This window comes from Coregonus lavaretus (assembly GCF_964263955.1).
Source record: "Coregonus lavaretus genome assembly, chromosome: 3".
NCBI lineage: Eukaryota > Metazoa > Chordata > Actinopteri > Salmoniformes > Salmonidae > Coregonus > Coregonus lavaretus.
The window spans coordinates 30362964-30385688 of record NC_139990.1 but is presented as its reverse complement, the minus strand read 5'-3'; the positions used below and the strand labels follow the sequence as shown (position 1 = coordinate 30385688).

The 22725-nt window shown below is 42.0% G+C and overlaps 1 protein-coding gene across 3 annotated transcripts in view; it reads right to left on the bottom strand.

Moving 5' to 3' along the window:
- Window positions 1–22725, bottom strand: part of LOC311126903 (protein PRRC2A-like) — a 41703-nt gene that overhangs the window by 18486 nt on the left and 492 nt on the right. For all 3 annotated transcript variants that reach the window (XM_084158596.1, XM_084158595.1, XM_084158597.1), the window contains exons 2-9: window positions 19340–19491; window positions 10991–11168; window positions 10497–10593; window positions 10307–10400; window positions 10009–10152; window positions 7757–8010; window positions 5406–5646; window positions 74–203 (exon numbers count right to left, since the gene is read on the bottom strand). In XM_084158596.1, coding sequence (XP_084014722.1) covers window positions 74–203; window positions 5406–5646; window positions 7757–8010; window positions 10009–10152; window positions 10307–10400; window positions 10497–10593; window positions 10991–11168; window positions 19340–19454 — 1253 coding nt within the window. In that variant the 5' untranslated portion in view covers window positions 19455–19491. The remainder of the gene's footprint in view (window positions 1–73; window positions 204–5405; window positions 5647–7756; window positions 8011–10008; window positions 10153–10306; window positions 10401–10496; window positions 10594–10990; window positions 11169–19339; window positions 19492–22725) is intronic.

Sequence of the window (22725 nt, the reverse complement as noted above, 5' to 3'; positions counted from 1 at the left end):
AAGTTTGAAACGGTCAAACTGATTTTCCACACCATGTCGTTCTGTTATGCTGGGCAGCTACTGTGGGACATACCGTGGGCCGTTCTTGCTCTCGCTTCTTTCACTCCTCTCGGGTCTCTCGTTCCTCTCCTCATCCCCCTCTTCTTCTCCTTCATCGTCGCTGAACTTCAACTTGGCTGAGTAGTCGATCTCCTCATGTGCCCCTGTTTGACAGACCCAACGGTTCAGAGTAGAAGCACAATGGAACGCATTTGTACCGCTGACATCCTCAACCATTTTTAGGGGGTAAATCAGCTTTAATATTGCAGCTAGATTGTGGCTTTTATCAATGTAATTGTCTGCATCATTTCCAATCCCCCATATATACATATTTGTATGTATTTATTATTATATATTTATTATTTTCCCCTAACACGACCACCCCTCCCCTAATTGGAGTAAACTAATGGACAACAATACTCCTGCTACTACTATATACATTTTATGACAGTATATTTTACATTAGTCATTTTTTTTGTCTCACCCTTCAGCTACCCTCAAACCCTCCCATCTATCTCAGAAAACCATCTAGTTTTGATTTCTAATGACATTTTACATTTTAGTCATTTAGCAGACGCTCTTATCCAGAGCGACTTACAGTTAGTGAGTGCATACATTTTCATACTGGCTCCCCGTGGGAACGAACCCACAACCCTGGCGTTGCAAGCACCATGCTCACAACCCTGGCGTTGCAAGCACCATGCTCTACCAACTGAGCTACAGGGGACATATATTTTTCAACTGTGTTGTTTCACAAAAGTTCTGAACCTTTCTATTCTCATAGCTTATACAGATTGTAAATTAAATACTTTTTTTTGCTAAGAGTATAATTATATTATTGATCGATTGACTATTACTTTTCAAATCCCCCAGCAGTGCTATTTGCAGAGTTAGCTCAAGGTACATGTTGCAATTCCTGAACCTGTGACCAAAAACAAGCTACATAAGGGCAGTACCAAAACAAGTGATCTAATGATTCCATCTCTTCGCAGCAAAATCTGCAGAGCTGGGATGGTAGTATCCCCCATATAACACTCTATTGGTTTAATTTTGTATAATAATTTACATTGAAAAACTAAGTTTTGAATCCGGTGTCGTTTTAATGTATCAGTTCATAAACCATGTGCCATGGAATCGGTACATCGAAAATCCCTTTGCAACCTGTATGGCACAGCTGTTGGTCCTTAAATTAAACTGTACGGTATACTTTAGCCCAATTTTTTTTCTTTAACCAATTTTGGTAGTGCTGACAGACAAGTTCCTTACCTTCTCCCCCTTCCACTTGACTCCTCCATTTTTGTGGTAATGCTGCAATCAGTTGGTTGTAATTTTGGATAGAGCAGATACAGTGGGGAGAACAAGTATTTGATACACTGCCGATTTTGCAGGTTTTCCTACTTACAAAGCATGTAGAGGTGTGTAAATTAGATCATAGGTACACTTCAACTGTGAGAGAAGGAATCTAAAACAAAAATCCAGAAAATCACATTGTATGATTTTTAAGTAATTAATTTGCATTTTATTGCATGACATAAGTATTTGATCACCTACCAACCAGTAAGAATTCCGGCTCTCACAGACCTGTTAGTTTTTCTTTAAGAAGCCCTCCTGTTCTCCACTCATTACCTGTATTAACTGCACCTGTTTGAACTCGTTACCTGTATAAAAGACACCTGTCCACACAATCATACAGACTCCAACCTCTCCACAATAACCAAGACCAGAGAGCTGTGTAAGGACATCAGGGATAAAATTGAAGACCTGGACAAGGCTGGGATGGGCTACAGGACAATAGGCAAGCAGCTTGGTGAGAAGGCAACAACTGTTGGCGCAATTATTAGAAAATGGAAGAAGTTCAAGATGACGGTCAATCACCCTCGGTCTGGGGCTCCATGCAAGATCTCACCTCGTGGGGCATCAATGATCACGAGGAAGGTGAGTATCAGCCCAGAACTACACAGCAGGACCTGGTCAATGACCTGAACAGAGCTGGGACCACAGTCTCAAAGAAAACCATTAGTAACACACTACGCCGTCATGGATTAAAATCCTGCAGCGCAAGCAAGGTCCCCCTGCTCAAGCCAGAGCATGTCCAGACCCGTCTGAAGTTTGCCAATGACCATCTGGATGATCCAGAGGAGGAATGGGAGAAGGTCATGTGGTTTGATGAGACAAAAATATAGCTTTTTGGTCTAAACTCCACTCGCCGTGTTTGGAGGAAGAAGAAGGATGAGTACAACCCCAAGAACACCATCCCAACCGTGAAGCATGGAGGTGGAAACATCATTCTTTGGGGATGCTTTTCTGCAAAGGGGACAGGACGACTGCACTGTATTGAGGGGAGGATGGATGGGGCCATGTATCGCGAGATCTTGGCCAACAACCTCCTTCCCTCAGTAAGAGCATTGAAGATGAGTCGTGGCTGGGTCTTCCAGCATGACAACAACCCGAAACACACTGCCAGGGCAACTAAGGAGTGGCTCCGTAAGAAGCATCTCAAGGTCCTGGAGTGGCCTAGCCAGTCTCCAGACCTGAACCCAATAGAAAATCTTTGGATGGAGCTGAAAGTCCGTATTGCCCAGCGACAGCCCCGAAACCTGAAGGATCCGGAGAAGGTCTGTATGGAGGAGTGGGCCAAAATCCCTGCTGCAGTGTGTGCAAACCTGGTCAAGACCTACAGGAAACGTATGATCTCTGTAATTGCAAACAAAGGTTTCTGTACCAAATATTAAGTTCTGCTTTTCTGATGTATCAAATACTTATGTCATGCAATAAAATGCAAATGCATTACTTAAAAATCATAGAATGTGATTTTCTGGATTTTTGTTTTAGATTCCGTCTCTCACAGTTGAAGTGTACCTATGATAAAAATTACAGACCTCTACATGCTTTGTAAGTAGGAAAACCTGCAAAATCGGCAGTGTATCAAATACTTGTTCCCCCCCACTGTATTTCCATATATTTTTGTTAACTGCATGTGTGACATAGGACTGGTGGAGTTATTTATGATATCACTTACAAATACCATTTTTAAACATATTTTCCATATTATCAATTAGTATATTTGAGTTTAACCATAATATTTGTTGTAATTTTTGTTCTGTCTTTTCTGGTGGATTAAACTGAAATTGCAACCAGCTTTCTATGCTTGTTTTAAAAATAGCTATATTTTGGAGATTTTCAAATAACCGAAAGTGAGAGGTTGTATTCTGAATAAAGGGAAAAAGGTTCGGATTTAAGTATAGATTTTGTATGACTGAAGCCTTTAGTGCAGGGTTCCCCAACTGGTGGCCGCGGGTGGTTTTATTTGGCCCCCTACGTTTTCTGTGTGTTCGTATACAAATGTAAGGTTTTAAATAATTATGTTTTAGTCAAACATATCTGTTTGGGCTAATTATGTTCTGGTCACCCCCCGACCATCCGCTCAAGAAAAAATCGTCCCGTGGCTGAATCTAGTTGATGATCACTGCTTTAGTGAGAAGTCCACCAATGCTTTAATATTTAATAATTTCTGCCCTCTGAATTCTTATTCATTATATAAATAGGTACGTTTAATTTTATCTGGCTTGCCGTTCCAAATAAAGTGGAATCTTTTTTGCTCATATAATTTAAAATGGGCAGGGCCATAAGTACACTGAACAAAAATATAAACGCAACATGTAAAGTGTTGGTCCCATGTTTCATGGGCTGAAATAAAAGATCCCAGACATTTTCCATACACACAAAAAGCTTATTTCTCTCAAATGTTGTGCCCAAATGTATTTACATCCCTGTTAGTGATCATTTCGCCTTGCCAAGATAATCTATCCACCTGACAGGTGTGCCATATCAAAAAGCTGATTAAATAGCATGATCATTAAACAGGTGCACCTTGTGCTGGGGACAATAAAAGGCCACTCTAAAATGAGCATTTGTCACTCAACACAATCACACAGATGTCTCAAGTTTTGAGGGAGCATGCAATTGGCATACTGACTGCAGGAATGTCCACAAGAGTTGTTGCCAGATAATTTAATGTTAATTTCTCTACCATAAGCCACCTCCAACGTTGTTTTAGAGAATTTGGCAGTACATTGAAATGGCCTCATAACCGCAGACCACGTGTATGGCGTTGTGTGAGCGGTTTGCTGATGTCAACATTGTGAACAGAGTGCCCCATGGTGCCGGTGGGATTATGGTATGGGCAGGCATAAACTACGGACAACGAACACAATTGCAATTTAATCGATGGCAATTTGAATGCACAGAGATACCGTGGCGAGATCCTGAGGCCCATTGTCGTGCCAATAATCCGCCACCATCACCTCATGTTTCAGCATGACAATGCATGGCCCCATGGCTCAAGGATCTGTACACAATTCCAGTTCTTCCATGGCCTTCATACTCACCAAACATGTCACCCATTGAGCATGTTTGGGATGCTCTGGATCGACGTGTATGACAGCATGTTCCAGTTCCCGCTAATATCCAGCAACTTCGCACAGCCATTAAAGAAGAGTGGGACAACATTCCACAGGCCACAATCAACAGCCTGATCAACTCTATGCAAAGGAGATGTGTCACACTGCATGAGGCAAATGGTGGTCACACCAGATACTGGACAGGTTTTCTGATCCACATCCCTACTTTTTTTTTTTTTTTTTTAAAGGTATCTGTGACAAACAGATCTGTAATCCCAGTCATGTGAAATCCATAGATTAGGGCCTAATTAATTTATTGCAATTGACAGATTTTCTTATATGAACTGTAAGTCAGTACGATCTTTGAAATTGTTGCATGTTGTGTTTATATTTTTGTTCAGTATAAACAGGTAAACTGGGATATGACCAAAGAGTTAATCAGGGTCATTTTTTCACAAATAGACAGGTATTGTCCTTTCCATCTTGCCAACTTTCTATTAAAATGTTTGTAGTGAGATCATTACTTCCTTTCGGGATATGAATACAGAGTATTTCAACCTCACCATCAGATCATTTTATTGAATGAGAGTGGAATAATAACCCTTGGGGCTGGCTTCCTTGTGGGGGGGGTGTGAAGTTGGCGTCATGCTTTTCTTTTGCCAAACAGAAAAATATTTAATGCTTTGTGAGATTATGGTGGAGCAATAAAAATCTGTGTCACCATGTGTAATTTACAAACATATCATTAACATAACGCTTTCATAAAGTGCATTATTTCAGGCTATCCTGTCATAATTTTCCCATCTTGTTTAAGGAACGTTCTCATATCAATTTAACAGTGTACCCACACTGTGCAGGTCTCTATTCTTCATGTGATGATTTTTAAACTTGCCACTGCTCTCTGAGCAGTATAATCAATAATTATAGGTGTTCATGAGTCCTGACGTCTCCTCTCTCTTTTCTCACCTGCCCAGCCCTCGTCTCCGTCCTGGTGGTCCAGTTCGTCTAGCTCCTTCAGGTCATCCTGCTTCAGAATGGAAGGTCGCTTCACCATCTCTCCTCCCCCGCCACGTGGAACTCCCTGGGGACGCCCGCGACTGTCCTGACCCTGCTGGCGAAACCTGGGAGGGGCCTCACCAGGCGGAGGGTACCCGTAGGGCCCCTGGGGGCCGTAGGGAGGCGGGAAGGGCAGGTAGGGAGGGTACATCTGAGAGACAGACAGATTTAGCGATCCTGCTTAAGAGAGATACACAAAAGCAGTGGTGCAAAAAAAGCAGAGATTGACAGTAGACTGCTGCTACACTGGTGGATAACAGGCTGAGAGCCCATCTGTGTACAAGTAACAGTGTGATGTTCTAACACTGTTTCTGACACCTTAATATACTATAGGAAACTTCGCTAACGAGATATCCACAGAACCACCTATTTAAAATGACAGGATTGTCAAGACTTTATGCCAAAACCAACAGAGTAAAAAAATAAAAAAATAAAAAGGATGGAAAAACATAACTTTTTTTACTCGGTACATTAAACGTTATACGACAAAGTGCTTTCAATGTGCACTACGTCATCACACACAGCTTTATATTCGCAACAAGCCAGTTTGATGGAAACACCGCTGCCGGTAAATTGTGCATATATTTTGTGTGAATATTAAGAATAGGCGTTCTCGCTTGAAAATCTTTTACAAATGGATGAAAACTTAGCTATTGATATAATACAGTGCCTTGAAAAGTATTTATACCCTTGAATTATTCCATATTTTGTTGTCTTCTAGCCTTAATTTTCCCTCTCATCCATCTACACACAATACCCCATAATGACAGTGAAAACATGTTTGTAGAAATGTTGGCAAATGTATTGAAAATGAAATAAAGTATTCATACCACTGAGTCATAACATGTTAGAATCACCTTTAGGAGCGATTACAGCTGTGAGTAAGTGCTTTGCACACCTGGATTGTGCAATATTTGCACATTATTCATTACAAAATCCTTCATGCTCGGTCAAGTTGGTCATTGCTAGACAGCCATTTTCAAGTCCTGCCATATATTTCATGTCCATTTAAGTCAAAACGGTAACTAGGCCACTCAGGAACATTTAATGTCGTCTTGGTAAGCAACTCCAGTGTATATCTGGCCTTGTGTTTTAGGTTATTGTCCTGATGAAAGGTTACTTTTTCTCCCAGTGTCTGTTGGAAAGCAGACAATCAGGTTTTCTTCTAGGATTTTGCCTTTGTATAGCTCTATTCAGTTTCATTTTATCCTACAAAAAACTCCTTTGCCGATGTCAAGCATACCTATAACATGATGCAGCCACCACCATGCTTGAAAATATGAAGAGTGGTATTTAGTGATGTGTTGTATCCAAGACATAAAGTTAATTTCTTTGCCACATGTTTTGCATTTTTACTTTAGGATGCATATTTAGAAATATATTCATTATGTACAGGCTTCCTTTTCACTCTGTCATTTAGATCATTATTGTGGAGTAACGACAATGTTGTTGAGCCATCCTCAGTTTCCTATCACAGCTATTAAACTATGTAACTGTTTTAAAGTCAACATTGGCCTCATGGTGAAATCCCTGAGCGGTTTCCTTCCTCTCCGGCAACTGAGTTAGGAAGGACACCTGTATCTTTGTAGTGGCTAGGTGTATTGATACACCATCCAAAGTGTAATTAATAACTTCACCATGCTCAAAGGGATATTCAATGTCTGCTTTTTTATTTTCATCTACCAATAGGTGCCCTTCTTTGCGAGACATTGGAAAACCTCCTGGTCTTTGTGGTTGAATCTGTGTTTGAAATTCTCTGCTCGACAGAGGGAACTTACAGATAATTAGTACAGAGATGAGCTAGTCATTACAAAATCATGTTAAAACACTATTATAGCACACAGAGTGAATCCCATGCGTTCTTATTATGTGACTTGTAAAGCAAAAGTTTACTCCTGAAAACATTATTCCATGTTGACATTATGGGGTATTGTGTGTAGGCCAGTAACACAAAATCTCAATTTAATCCATTTTAAATTCAAGACGTAATAACAAAATGTGGAAAAAGTAAAGGGGTGTGAATACTTTCTGAAAGCTACAGATACAGCTTTTGTGAGCACACATGCAGAGATTACACCAGGAGTAGACTTCGAACCTAGTGGTCCTCTGTAGCTCAGCTGGTAGAGCAAGGCGCTTGTAACGCCATGGTAGTGGGTTCGATCCCCGGGACCACCCATACACAAAAAAAAATTATGCGCACATGACTGTAAGTCGCTTTGGATAAAAGCGTCTGCTAAATGGCATATTATTATTATACTTACAAATGGAGGCATGATCCCTCTGTACTGTGGGAAGCCAGGGCCCACGGGGGGCTGGGGCAGCACGGGGCTGCCGGCGGGGGGGTTCCTAGGCGGCCCATGGGACTGTGGGTTCTGCTGCTGCTGGAGAGGGGGGCCTGCCTGGCCACCAACGGCCGCCCCCTCCATGACCAGCGCCCCGCCCGGGCCACCCTCTGCGACCCCCTCCCCGGTGGGCGCCAGCGCACGGCCCCCACCGTCCCGCCAGCTCGTCATGTCTGGGGAGAGAGGGAAAACAAGGAAAATAAGTAAGAAATGGTTAGGAATAGAAACCACCTATACCAGCGTTTGTATTCAGGAAGAAAAACTGGACATGCAAAGAAATCATGCCATAGCCGATGTCCTAGTTATAGAAATCTTCCCCAAAATTCCTTTTTTTTCTTCAGTTAGAGGAATCTTAGAATCAGGAGTGAATAAGCAGGGAGAGAGAGGTAATTCTCCAACCGGCAATCCTCCAACTGGGATTTCTGGAAAATGTGGGAATTTTAGGACAGGTACCGGAATTTTGAACCGTAGTTTTGACTAATAGTCATCAAAAATAAAAGAGGCACTGACCACTGCTTCTCCTGTTCTTTTGGTAGCCCTCTTCACTCTATGTGTGGTCTACAATAACCTACACTGCTCAAAAAAATAAAGGGAACACTTAAACAACACATCCTAGATCTGAATGAATGAAATAATCTTAAATACTTTTTTCTTTACATAGTTGAATGTGCTGACAACAAAATTACACAAAAATTATCAATGGAAATCAAATTTATCAACCCATGGAGGTCTGGATTTGGAGTCACCCTCAAAATTAAAGTGGAAAACCACACTACAGGCTGATCCAACTTACACGTAATGTCCTTAAAACAAGTCAAAATGAGGCTCAGTAGTATGTGTGGCCTCCACGTGCCTGTATGACCTCCCTACAACGCCTGGGCATGCTCCTGATGAGGTGGCGGATGGTCTCCTGAGGGATCTCCTCCCAGACCTGGACTAAAGCATCCGCCAACTCCTGGACAGTCTGTGGTGCAACGTGGCGTTGGTGGATGGAGCGAGACACGATGTCCCAGATGTGCTCAATTGGATTCAGGTCTGGGGAACGGGTGGGCCAGTCCATAGCATCAATGCCTTCCTCTTGCAGGAACTGCTGACACACTCCAGCCACATGAGGGCTAGCATTGTCTTGCATTAGGAGGAACCCAGGGCCAACCGCACCAGCATATGGTCTCACAAGGGGTCTGAGGATCTCATCTCGGTACCTAATGGCAGTCAGGCTACCTCTGGCGAGCACATGGAGGGCTGTGCGGCCCCCCAAAGAAATGCCACCCCACACCATGACTGACCCACCGCCAAACCGGTCATGCTGGAGGATGTTGCAGGCAGCAGAACGTTCTCCACGGCGTCTCTAGACTCTGTCACGTCTGTAACGTGCTCAGTGTGAACCTGCTTTCATCTGTGAAGAGCACAGGGCGCCAGTGGCGAATTTGCCAATCTTGGTGTTCTCTGGCAAATGCCAAACGTCCTGCACGGTGTTGGGCTGTAAGCACAACCCCCACCTGTGGACGTCGGGCCCTCATACCACCCTCATGGAGTCTGTTTCTGACCGTTTGAGCAGACACATGCACATTTGTGGCCTGCTGGAGGTCATTTTGCAGGGCTCTGGCAGTGCTCCTCCTGCTCCTCCTTGCATAAAGGCGGAGGTAGCGGTCCTGCTGCTGGGTTGTTGCCCTCCTACGGCCTCCTCCACGTCTCCTGATGTACTGGCCTGTCTCCTGGTAGCGCCTCCATGCTCTGGACACTACGCTGACAGACACAGCAAACCGTCTTGCCACAGCTCGCATTGATGTGCCATCCTGGATGAGCTGCACTACCTGAGCCACTTGTGTGGGTTGTAGACTCCATCTCATGCTACCACTAGAGTGAAAGCACCGCCAGCATTCAAAAGTGACCAAAACATCAGCCAGGAAGCATATGAACTGAGAAGTGGTCTGTGGTCACCACCTGCAGAACCACTTCTTTATTGGGGGTGTCTTGCTAATTGCCTATAATTTCCACCTGTTGTCTATTCCATTTGCACAACAGCATGTGAAATGTATTGTCAATCAGTGTTCCTTCCTAAGTGGACAGTTTGATTTCACAGAAGTGTGATTGACTTGGAGTTACATTGTGTTTTTTAAGTGTTCCCTTTATTTTTTTTAGCAGTGTATAAAGAGATGAGCGTTACTCACTCGGAGGGCGGAGGCTTGGTCCGGGCCCATACCACTGATCTGCAGTGCCCTGTTCTCTGCCAGCTTTGTCCTGGTCGCCAGCCGCCTGCAGGGTGGGAAATTCCTCGCGAGAGAATGGCGACGGTTGGTTTGATCCCTTTCCACCTGTATGGTGCGAGAGATGAGGGGTTACTCACAGTTAAATATCCAAACGTGAGTTAGTTAGGAGGCCATTGATGATGCAGTCAAGTCCGCTGTAAAGTGCCCATATGAAGAAAGAGAGAAGTGACAGACAGATGTAAAAAGGCTTTTTACTCACCATCTCCTTGTGCTCCATGTGTAACACTGGCCGGAGCCCAGGACTTTGCCCCTGCGGCCTGGCCTGAAACCGGGGCCGGAACCGGAGGCGAAGCCTGAGAGACACACAACAGCACAACAATAAGCACCATGGCGGTATGGAACGATTTTGTTTCAGTTCACATTGACATCGAATTGGTGTGTGTGTGTACCTCTGGAGCTGGCGGGGTTCTCGGGCGGGTCGGTACAGGCGTCTGTGAAACCACAGGCTGCGGCAATTCCAGCTGCGGTGCTGACAATACATCGGTACTGAGAGAGAGAAACGCCAGATGGGTAAGTGTCAGACAGACATTTGTGCCAATTAGAGTTAGTAGAGGCGTATTAGCATGTTCCACAGCAGTATTGCTGGCTTTTCTTGAGATAACATAGCATCTGTATATTAATATCACCATTAGAAAACGTTAGTCAATTCTTATTTTATACTGCAGATTAAGATAATCCTGCTAATTCAGATAAATCATCAATATTGATGATAAATCGATTAAATTCAAGTTCTGGGCAGGTGTAGAATTTAAACAAGAGGCAATAATACCCAACCACGTTAAATAGTAAAGATCAGTGAATAGAGTGCTGACTGAGAAGGATTTAGTATAGTGAAATCTATAGAGCGCCTCATGGGGAGTGTGTCGGGGGGACTCCTCATCACCTCTTTGGGTCTGCTGGTTCCAGCTTGCTTGCCCATCCTGTGCCGTCTTTGGGAACGAGCGAGACGTTGGGGTCGTTGCCTTTGTTCTCCGCCTTCAGACTGGGCAGGCTGGCAGGGGGTGGCATGCGCCGCGCGGAGGCAACTTTACCAAGAGACTGCAGGCCATGGCGGGGGGGAACTGATGAGGGGGAGGAAGAGAGGGGGGAGACAAGGTCATTAGCAGAAAGACCACAGTAATTTGAGACCACTGAGAACCAACGGGAGGTGAGAGGAGGTCATGAAAACAACAGTGGTTATCGCCGACACAGGATGTAGGTGATCAAGAACTGCAGATAATTGAGTTACAACTAGGGCTGCACGATATGGCATAAAAATAATATATTTTAAATGTTTTTCTAAATAAGCTTTGTTGTACAATTTAAAAGGCTAATTACACTGCATTTCAAATAGTCAGCAATAATCTAACAAATTCAGGGCTTGTGAAATTATGCCTGGCTAAATAAGCCTTCCACAACCATAAGACCCAATAATAATGTAATTATTTTATCAAAATAGATTAACCAGATTTTTTGCAATAATCATTGATCTGGCTTTCAAGTAGATCTATGAAAATGCCCTTTTTGTTACAAATTTAACCAGAACCACAGATAATGCACATTCACTTATAATGACTAACTTCTTGCAGCAGGCATTATATAAAGGTAACACAGGTCTCAAACAATCTGTGCTAGTTAGTAGCCAGCTAATCTTTATATTTTAAGTTTAGTCAACTTGGTTCTATTTGCTAGCCAACAAGGTAGAAAGGTTTAATTGTTATGAACATACCCTTCTGTCTGATTCCAACTGTTTGAACAGCATGCTAACCCGTCCACTTTGTTCAGATGTTGAAATCAAGTGGCCTAACTTACTGTGCATTCGTAAAGTATTCAGACCATTTGACTTTTTCCACATTTTGTTACGTTACAGCCTTATTCTAAAATGGATTAAATTGTTTTTTTGCTATGGGGATGTTTTTCAGCGGCAGGGACTGGGAGACTAGTCAGGATCAAGGGAAAGATGAACGGAGCAAAGTACAGAGAGATCCTTGATGAAAACCTGCTCCAGAGCGCTCAGGACCTCAGACTTGGGTGAAGGTTCACCTTCCAACAGGACAACGACCCTAAGCACACAGCCAAGACAACGCAGGAGTGACTTTGGGACAAGTCTCTGAATGTCCTTGAGTGGCCCAGCCAGAGCCCGGACGTGAACACGATCAAACATCTCTGGAAAAACCTGAAAATATCTGTGCACTGACGCTCCCCATCCAACCTGACAGAGCTTGAGAGCATCTGCAGAGAAGAATGGGAGCAACTCCCCAAATACAGGTGTGCCAAGCTTGTAGCGTCATACCCAAGAAGACTCTAGGCTGTAATCGCTGCCAGTTGTTTCAACAAAGTACTGAGTAAAGGGTCTGAATACTTATTTAAATGTGATATTTCATTTATTTTAAATACATTTGCAGACATTTCTAAATACCTGTTTTTGCTTTGTTATTACTCTTTCAAGACTGTTGGAAAAGCATTCCAGGTGAAGCTGGTTGAGAGAATGCCAAGAGTTTGCAAAGCTGTCATCAAGGCAAAGGGGGGCTATTTGAAGAATCTCAAATATAACATATATTTTGATTTGTTTAACACTTTTTTTGGTTACTACATGATTCCAAATGAGTTATTTCATAGTTTTGATGTCTTCACTATTATTCTACAATATAGAAAATAGTAAAAAATTAAGAAAAACCCTTGAATGAGTAGGTGTGTCCAAACTTTTGACTGGTAGTGTGCGTGTATGTATATAAATAATAAAGTAAAACTAGGGTGGTTGGCTCCGGTTAAGCAGCGAGCGCCCCTAACCATTCAGCCTGACCCAGCCGAGAGAGACAGAGCTCTACTTGTAATCAGTTTGACTTCAGCTTGTCTCCTATGTTTTATTCACGAGCTGCCTAGCACATCTTAGCAGCTGTCCCCTAGTTTCTCTTTCAAAATACAACTCCCCCAAGTACTTCTGTGCTTTTCCTCAGCCTCGAAAACAAATGTGGGATTGATTTTCCGTAGTGATGGGGGGGGAAAACCGATCCAGTTACATATCGGGATATTATTTTTGACTATCGTTTTGACAATATCGCAGTATTATTTTTTGTGCTATTTGCCTGTATATCCCTGCACTAAAACGCCAGTATTTTTTCCTTCATAGCTTGTTCACCGTCTTTTTAAATAGGGTGCCAATTTGTTTTCAGCACTTATTTCCATGACTGATTAAAACTAGTTTTTTCATGGCTCTCTCGTCCCTCTGCAGCAAACATATGGTGAGCAATATGTTTGGAACATTGAATCACAATAAGATCAAAGTATCTAATCACAATACATATAGAATCGTGAGAATCGCAATACATAGCCTATCGGCACCTAAGTATCGTGATAATATTGAATTGTGAGGTCCCTGGCAATTCCAGCTTTATGGATGTGACATTTCCACACAAAATGAGAAACAAATTGTCTCACAGAATTGACTTATCTAGCATAAATTAAAATGTTAATGTGTATATTTGTAGAACCCTATAGGGGACTGAAAGACTGGTCAAGATTGAGGGAAAGATGAACGGAGCAAAGTACAGAGAGTTCCTTGATGAAAACCTGCTCCAGAGCACTCAGGACCTCAGACTTGGGCGAAGGTTCACTTTCCAACAGGACAACGACCCTAAGGACACAGCCAAGACAGCGCAGGAGTGCCTTCTTTACAAGTCTCAATGTCTTTGAGTGGCCCAGCAAGAGCCCGGACTTGAACCCGATCGAACTTTTCTAGTGGGACTGGTAACAGATAAAGACTGACTGATGCTGTTGAAATGCAGTTCTTAAGGAGAAATGACCACACAGGATTTGTGTACATCTTGCCAACCAAGGCTTGGGTGGCAGCAGGTCAAGTTGTCCAGTACCTGTGTCCTTTTGTGGACAACAGGGGGAGGAGGTACCATTTCATAGAGCCTGTGCTGGCAGATTAAAGGGTGTGAGATTAATACAAAGCATGAGCTTGTAAAAATAAAAAAAGTTTGAATTGATGAGTTTGACGTTTATTCTGTTACTCAGTAGGTGATTGATAATAACATTTAATCTTTTAAGGAAAGCATCTGTCATGAATGAAGTTACAAAAATGTAACTTTGAGATTCACAGACTGTTTGTTCTCCCAAAAGACCCTGTCCATTTCAGTCACATCCACAATTGCAAGTTGTACCGTTACTTCAAAGTGGTATTACTTAGAATTGTCTACACTTCCCCTATAGGTTTCTACAAATATACACATCAACATTTTAATTTATGCTAGATAAGTTAATTCTGTGAGACAATTTGTTTCTCATTGTGTGGAAATGTCACATCCATAAAGCTGGAATTGCCATGGACCTCACAATTCAATATTATCACGATACTTAGGTGCCGATAGGCTATGTATTGCGATTCTCACGATTCTATATGTATTGTGATTAGATACTTTGATCTTATTGTGATTCAATGTTCCAAACATATTGCTCACCATATGTTTGCTGCAGAGGGACAAGAGAGAGCCATGAAAAAACTAGTTTTAATCAGTCATGGAAATAAGTGCTGAAAACAAATTGCCACCCTATTTAAAAAGACGGTGAACAAGATATGAAGGAAAAATACTGGAGTTTTGGTGCAGGGATATACAGGCAAATAGCACAAAAAATAATACTGCGATATTGTCAAAACGATAGTCAAAAATAATATCCCGATATGTAACTGGATCGGTTTTTCCGCCCCATCACTACGGAAAATCAATCCCACATTTGTTTCGAGGCTGAGGAAAAGCACAGAAGTACTTGGGGGAGTTGTATTTTGAAAGAGAAACTAGGGGACAGCTGCTAAGATGTGCTAGGCAGCTCGTGAATAAAACATAGGAGGAGACAAGCTGAAGTCAAACTGATTACAAGTAGAGCTCTGTCTCTCTCGGCTGGGTCAGGCTGAATGGTTAGGGGCGCTCGCTGCTTAACCGGAGCCAACCACCCTAGTTTTACTTTATTATTTATATACATACACACACACACTACCAGTCAAAAGTTTGGACACACCTACTCATTCAAGGGTTTTTCTTAATTTTTTACTATTTTCTATATTGTAGAATAATAGTGAAGACATCAAAACTATGAAATAACTCATTTGGAATCATGTAGTAAACAAACAAAAAAAGTGTTCAACAAATCAAAATATATTTAATATTTGAGATTCTTCAAATAGCCCCCCTTTGCCTTGATGACAGCTTTGCACACTCTTGCCATTCTCTCAACCAGCTTCACCTGGAATGCTTTTCCAACAGTCTTGAAAGAGTTCCCACATATGCTGAGCATTTGTTGGCTGCTTTTCCTTCACTCTGCCTTCCGACTCATCCCAAACCATCTCAAAATCGGGTTGAGGTCGGGGGATTGTGGAGGCCAGGTCATCTGATGCAGCACTCCATCACTCTCCTTCTTGGTAAAATAGCCCTTACACAGCCCGGAGGTGTGTTGGGTCATTGTCCTGTTGAAAAAACAAATGATAGTCCCACTAAACCCAAAACAGATGGGATGGCGTATCGCTGTAGAATGCTGTGGTAGCCATGCTCGTTAAGTGTGCCTTGAATTCTAAATAAATCACAGACAGTGTCACCAGCAAAGCCCCCCCACATCATAACACCTCTTCCTCCATGCTTTACGGTGGGAAATACACATGCGGAGGTCATCCATTCACCCACACCGCGTCTCCAATTTGGACCCCAGACCAAAAGGACAAATTTCCACCGGTCTAATGTCCATTGCTCGTGTTTCTTGGCCCAAGCAGGTCTCTTCTTCTTATTGGTGTCCTTTAGTAGTGGTTTCTTTGCAGCAATCGACCATGAAGGACTGATTCACACAGTCCCCTCTGAACAGTTGAAGGTTGAGATTTGTCTGTTACTTGAACTCTGTGAAGCTTTTGTCATCATAGCGCTTGATGGTTTTTGCGATTGCACTTGAAGAAACTTTCAAAGTTCTTTACATTTTCCAGATTGACTGACCACGTCTTAAAGTAATGATGGACTGTCGTTTCTCTTTGCTTATTTGAGCTGTTCTTGCCATTATATGTACTTGGTCTTTTAACAAATAGGGCTATCTTCTGTATACCACCCCTACCTTGTCACAACACAACTGATTGGCTCAAACGCATTAAGGAAAGAAATTCCATAAATTAACTTTTAACAACGCACACCTGTTAATTGAAATGCATTCCAGGTGACTACCTCATGAAGCTGGTTGAGAGAATGCCAAGAGTGTGCAAAGCTGTCATCAAGGCAAAGGGTGGCTACTTTGAAGATTCTCAAATATAAAATATATTTTCATTTGTTTAACACTTTTTTGGTTACTACATGATTACATATTTCTTATTTCATAGTTTTGATGTCTTCTCTATTATTCTACAATGTAGAAAATTGTAAAAAGAAAAACCCTTGAATGAGTAGGTGTTCTAAAACTTTTGACCGGTAGAGTATAAATATATATATTTTTTAAAGTATTATTATTATTTCAGGGCATTTTTGCTTTCTTCAGACAGATTGGAAATAGTTTGGGAGACATTAGGAGGAGGGAGAGAAAATGGGAAAGGAGGAGCCAGGGATCGGAACCTTGGTCTCTGAGGTTGCGTACATATGCCTAGACCACCAGACCATGGGGCCTGCACCCATCCATTGTAGTTTATACAAGCGTCTTCAATACCTTCCCATTCCTCCATTCACTCTGTTACTTTTCAGTGAGTAAAATTAGAATTTCAGTTAGGCCCTAATGTTAGCCTTTTCCTCAGTCTCAAATGCTGAAATCATTCTAGAGACACTTTTTAGAAATCAGTGCAATGGACCGCCCCAAGCCTTCAACATTGTAACAATATTCTACAGACACAGGCCTAGATACAGTGGGGAAAAAAGTATTTAGTCAACCACCAATTGTGCAAGTTCTCCCACTTAAAAAGATGAGAGAGGCCTGTAATTTTCATCATAGGTACACGTCAACTATGACAGACAAATTGAGATTTTTTTTTCTCCAGAAAAACACATTGTAGGATTTTTAATGAATTTATTTGTAAATTATGGTGGAAAATAAGTATTTGGTCACCTACAAACAAGCAAGATTTCTGGCTCTCACAGACCTGTAACTTCTTCTTTAAGAGGCTCCTCTGTCCTCCACTCGTTACCTGTATTAATGGCACCTGTTTGAACTTGTTATCAGTATAAAACACACCTGTCCACAACCTCAAACAGTCACTCTCCAAACTCCACTATGGCCAAGACCAAAGAGCTGTCAAAGGACACCAGAAACAAAATTGTAGACCTGCACCAGGCTGGGAAGACTGAATCTGCAATAGGTAAGCAGCTTGGTTTGAAGAAATCAACTGTGGGAGCAATTATTAGGAAATGGAAGACATACAGTGGGGAAAAAAAGGTATTTAGTCAGCCACCAATTGTGCAAGTTCTCCCACTTAAAAAGATGAGGACTGTAATTTTCATCATAAGTACACGTCAACTATGACAGACAAAATGAGAAACAAAATCCAGAAAATCACATTGTAGGATTGTTAATGAATTTATTTGCAAATTATGGTGGAAAATAAGTATTTGGTCAATAACAAAAGTTTCTCAATACTTTGTTATATACCCTTTGTTGGCAATGACACAGGTCAAACGTTTTCTGTAAGTCTTCACAAGGTTTTCACACACTGTTGCTGGTATTTTGGCCCATTCCTCCATGCAGATCTCCTCTAGAGCAGTGATGTTTTGGGGCTGTCGCTGGGCAACACAGACTTTCAACTCCCTCCAAAGATTTTCTATGGGGTTGAGATCTGGAGACTGGCTAGGCCACTCCAGGACCTTGAAATGCTTCTTACGAAGCCACTCCTTCGTTGCCCAGGCGGTGTGTTTGGGATCATTGTCATGCTGAAAGACCCAGCCACGTTTCATCTTCAATGCCCTTGCTGATGGAAGGAGGTTTTCACTCAAAATCTCACGATACATGGCCCCATTCATTCTTTCCTTTACACGGATCAGTCGTCCTGGTCCCTTTGCAGAAAAACAGCCCCAAAGCATGATGTTTCCACCCCCATGCTTCACAGTAGGTATGGTGTTCTTTGGATGCAACTCAGCATTCTTTGTCCTCCAAACACGACGAGTTGAGTTTTTACCAAAAAGTTCTATTTTGGTTTCATCTGACCACATGACATTCTCCCAATCCTCTTCTGGATCATCCAAATGCACTCTAGCAAACTTCAGACGGGCCTGGACATGTACTGGCTTAAGCAGGGGGACACGTCTGGCACTGCAGGATTTGAGTCCCTGGCGGCGTAGTGTGTTACTGATGGTAGGCTTTATTACTTTGGTCCCAGCTCTCTGCAGGTCATTCACTAGGTCCCCCCGTGTGGTTCTGGGATTTTTGCTCACCGTTCTTGTGATCATTTTGACCCCACGGGGTGAGATCTTGCATGGAGCCCCAGATCGAGGGAGATTATCAGTGGTCTTGTATGTCTTCCATTTCCTAATAATTGCTCCCACAGTTGATTTCTTCAAACCAAGCTGCTTACCTATTGCCGATTCAGTCTTCCCAGCCTGGTGCAGGTCTACAATTTTGTTTCTGGTGTCCTTTGACAGCTCTTTGGTCTTGGCCATAGTGGAGTTTGGAGTGTGACTGTTTGAGGTTGTGGACAGGTGTCTTTTTTATACTGATAACAAGTTCAAACAGGTGCCATTAATGCAGGTAACGAGTGGAGGACAGAGGAGCCTCTTAAAGAAGAAGTTACAGGTCTGTGAGAGCCAGAAATGTTGCTTGTTTGTAGGTGACCAAATACTTATTTTCCACCATAATTTGCAAATAAATTCATTAAAAATCCTACAATGTGATTTTCTGGATTTTTTCCCCTCAATTTGTCTGTCATAGTTGACGTGTACCTATGATGAAAATTACAGGCCTCTCATCTTTTTAAGTGGGAGAACTTGCACAATTGGTGGCTGACTAAATACTTTTTTTCCCCACTGTATGTTAAAATGTTAAGTGCTAAAATGTGGGTTGTGTATGCACATCTAGTCAAGTCGGCCCATAGATCGTATGTAGAAAAATTATTGCATAATATGACCCGTTTATCATAACCGATAAACAAACCCAATCACCTATGATCGATCAGAAAATGATCTGATGACCTGATCTGAGCACCTCACGTCAACACCTGACACGGTTCCACTTTTAAAAGGGGAGGCATTGCGCTATCCACACACTAAGACACTACTTGGACAATGGAAACAATAAAAATACTCACCAACAGGCTTTTGTGCTTCAAGGCTCTTTCCTTTGTAGGTATCAAACAGGTTGAGAGACGCATACTTGGATTTGCCATCCTTCCCCTTTGCAGTTTGCCCAGAGCGCTCTGACATTGCGCTGTCCGCTCATTGAGTATGGTGAGCCCTGAGACTGTAAGAGAGAAAGAGATGGAGACATTTGACACCATGTATGGGTCACTGCACGTGAAGGTAAATGTGGTGTTGAGTTGACGCAGGTTCTAAACAACAAAACGAGTCCCAATATCCAGTCTTTGCTTAGCAGTGTATGCGTGATAAAGTTTGTAGTGAGGACAGACAGAGGGGGAGGACAGTGCTCAGGACAGGTCAATAACATTACAGAGACCTATGTGTGAGCAGAGCTAGCACTTGAACAGTTCATTGCCATGAACACGTCAACACAGGAAATACTGTACCGAGAGAATAATGCGATCCATTGCATAGTTGCCATGGTGATGCATTATAAATTATGTTCACTTTTTCTAGGTCTGCCTTGAGAGGGGTTGCCTCCATGGCAACAACACCAGGGTTGAGCCCATTTTACTGCTCACCAATAAAATCCACTGGGCTGACATCGGTCCAATTCATAAAGATTTGTCTACAGCTAAAGAGTTGTTCTGTGCCTGTAAACGTATCAAACATTACAAAAACAATCTCTGTCTTTGTAGGCGGTGCAATCTTGTTTGAGGAAGATGTTGCCCTCTATGTCATTTTACAAAGATGGAGGTCAATTACAAGCTGCACAATGAGTTGATGAATATCAAATGAATAGATGCGCAACTGGTTCCTCTAGGTTTCTGCCTTTCTAGGGAGTTTTTCCTAGCCACCATGCTTCTACATCTGCATTGCTTGCTGTTTGGGGTTTTAGGCAGGATTTCTGTATAGCACTTTGTGACATCTGCTGATGTAAAAAGGGCTTTATAAATAACATTTGATTGATTTGATTGAACTGGGGCCCTCTGTAGCTCAGTTGGTAGATCATGGAGCTTGCAACGCCAGGATAGTTTGTTCGATTCCTGGGACCACCCATACGTAAAAAATGCAGGGGGTCCACGGTCAGATCTCAAAATATATATTTTTACAGAATAAATTAATTTTGGCAAAGGGACCCATGGAATAAATTCAGGGGGTATAATACAATGTAATATTATTACTCTAAAATATTAAAAACTCTAAAAACCCTGCGCAAAATGGGCCTGGGAGGCTCACCGTGATATTGGTATCCACAGTACTCCGTCAATTATAAATTGTTCAACTCAACTTTGTATTCGCCCCAATTTTTTTTTTTACATAAATGCTCTGTAATTTAAAGTAACTGTCCATTGAAAATCTCACTTTTAAATGTTAATTTTCTGTTAACTCATACCCAAATAAAGTTGACTGATCTTATACTTGTATTTGTGGCCAATGCATATATTACATTAAAAAACACTGCGTGATTGGTCAGGATGAGCTGACCAACCACGCATGAATAATTTTTATGACCGGTAAACGCCCACATCATTCTGTTGTTGGGGTACGCCCACACACTATTCTAACAGAGAGAAAGCTGCTTTTTAACATACTTAATTACCATTTTTTGGCAGGAAAACTATTTCACTCATATTGTAATTAATTATAGGACATATTTCGTAAAATTACACTGGAGAGTACTATAAGCTTTAATATGGCAAAATTCTCTCTGCCTCATGGCAAAATGTGTAGAATTGCAGGATTAGTGCTGAGCGATTAGTGCCCTTTGAGGTCGGTTCGGTTTTAGTAACAAAATAAAGATTGTCGATTTCAATATTATTTTTTAAACATTAAACGCACTATGAATTATGTGGGTTGAATGCTGTAACGCAGAACAAAACAAATATAAAAGTCCCATGATGGTATTGACTGCCCATGACCGATTATCATTTATTAACCATGAGTTATTCACATTACATACCGGACAAGTAGCCGCACAATGGAATATGGTCATCGTAGTTAATCATCACGTTTTCTGCACTAAACAATGTATAACATTGGCCTGCTGGAAACTACAACTCCCTACTACATCGCACAGTTCGGCATGATCTGATTTATCTCGAGAAACTGCAGTGCAAGGTTCGCATTGAGCTCACAAAAAAAAAAACATTTCTCTGTCCCATTAAAAAATTTGTAGAATTGAAGAAATTAGCTTGAAAAGTGCAACATTTTCTCTCCAATGCCAAGACGCTGGCCTTTAAAATGTTCCTTCCCAGGGCCCAAGACTTGGTTAGTCCAGCCATGCACTGCCAAAGTCATGGTAAAAGTCCTTGTATGCTATTTTTATCTCACTCGAGTTGTGTTCTGATTATGAGGGGGTCCCGTATGACTTCGCCATCACAAAAGGGGTCCCAGCCTCAAGAAGTTTGAAACCCCTGTAATAGTGCACTGCAAACCACAAGAGCAACTGACAAAATAACTTGACCCATTTAAAAGACTGCAACAATATTAATAGAGACCGGCAGGCACCCACCAAATACACTACATGATAAATAAAGGATGTTTTCAAAGCACGTATGTAGTATTAAGTTAAGATACAGGTTGCTTTAATGGGATAAATATACTTTTAGTCACACTATTGTCCCAAACACTGCCAAATAGCAGTACACCTTGTGTGCCTCAATACCCCGATGAGATTAGAAAATTAGGTCGTGGGATGGCCGGCAAACGACATGTTTTGCAGGGATTAAGAGGGCAGTTAAGCAAGCCATCAATGCAATACACCAGGAAAGGGCCTTTTAACGCATAAAGGAGTTCAGGACCAGCCACAGCATGCCATCATCAGAATCATAACAGTACACTCAAAGGAAAGGGTCAGAACAACACAGTCCAAGCATACCGCTTCACCAAAAATAGTTACTAGCATAAACATCTAATTGACTGTAGCCAACGTTAACTCTGAACAGCTATCTAATGCGGCCTCCATGTTCACGTTGGGAGGGGGACTGCGATGTTTCGTAATGCACATCCAGTTAGCTTAAATTGCGGTGGTGAAATGAGTTTAGTTACATTCCTCGTTGAATCACAGTGAATACGTCAATCAACTCAGTTTTTAATGCGATAGTATGGATTGTATAAAGCCCAAATACTAGGAACTAGGCAATTTGGCAAATTATTTTATGAAGAGAACCAAACAAAATGGCGGTGTGGGAAGGCCATCTGCATTATAACAAACCGGTTAGCAATTAAGCTAGCTAACTATACGATGCAAACATTGAATTTAGCTATGACCCACGCCGTGATACACATGGCTGTTGTGCAACTAGATTATTGTATAACTATACAGTAGAACCAAGATATCGAAATTAGTAACCTAGCCATCTGTAATAGACCTCTCTACATCTCGCCCTCCTAT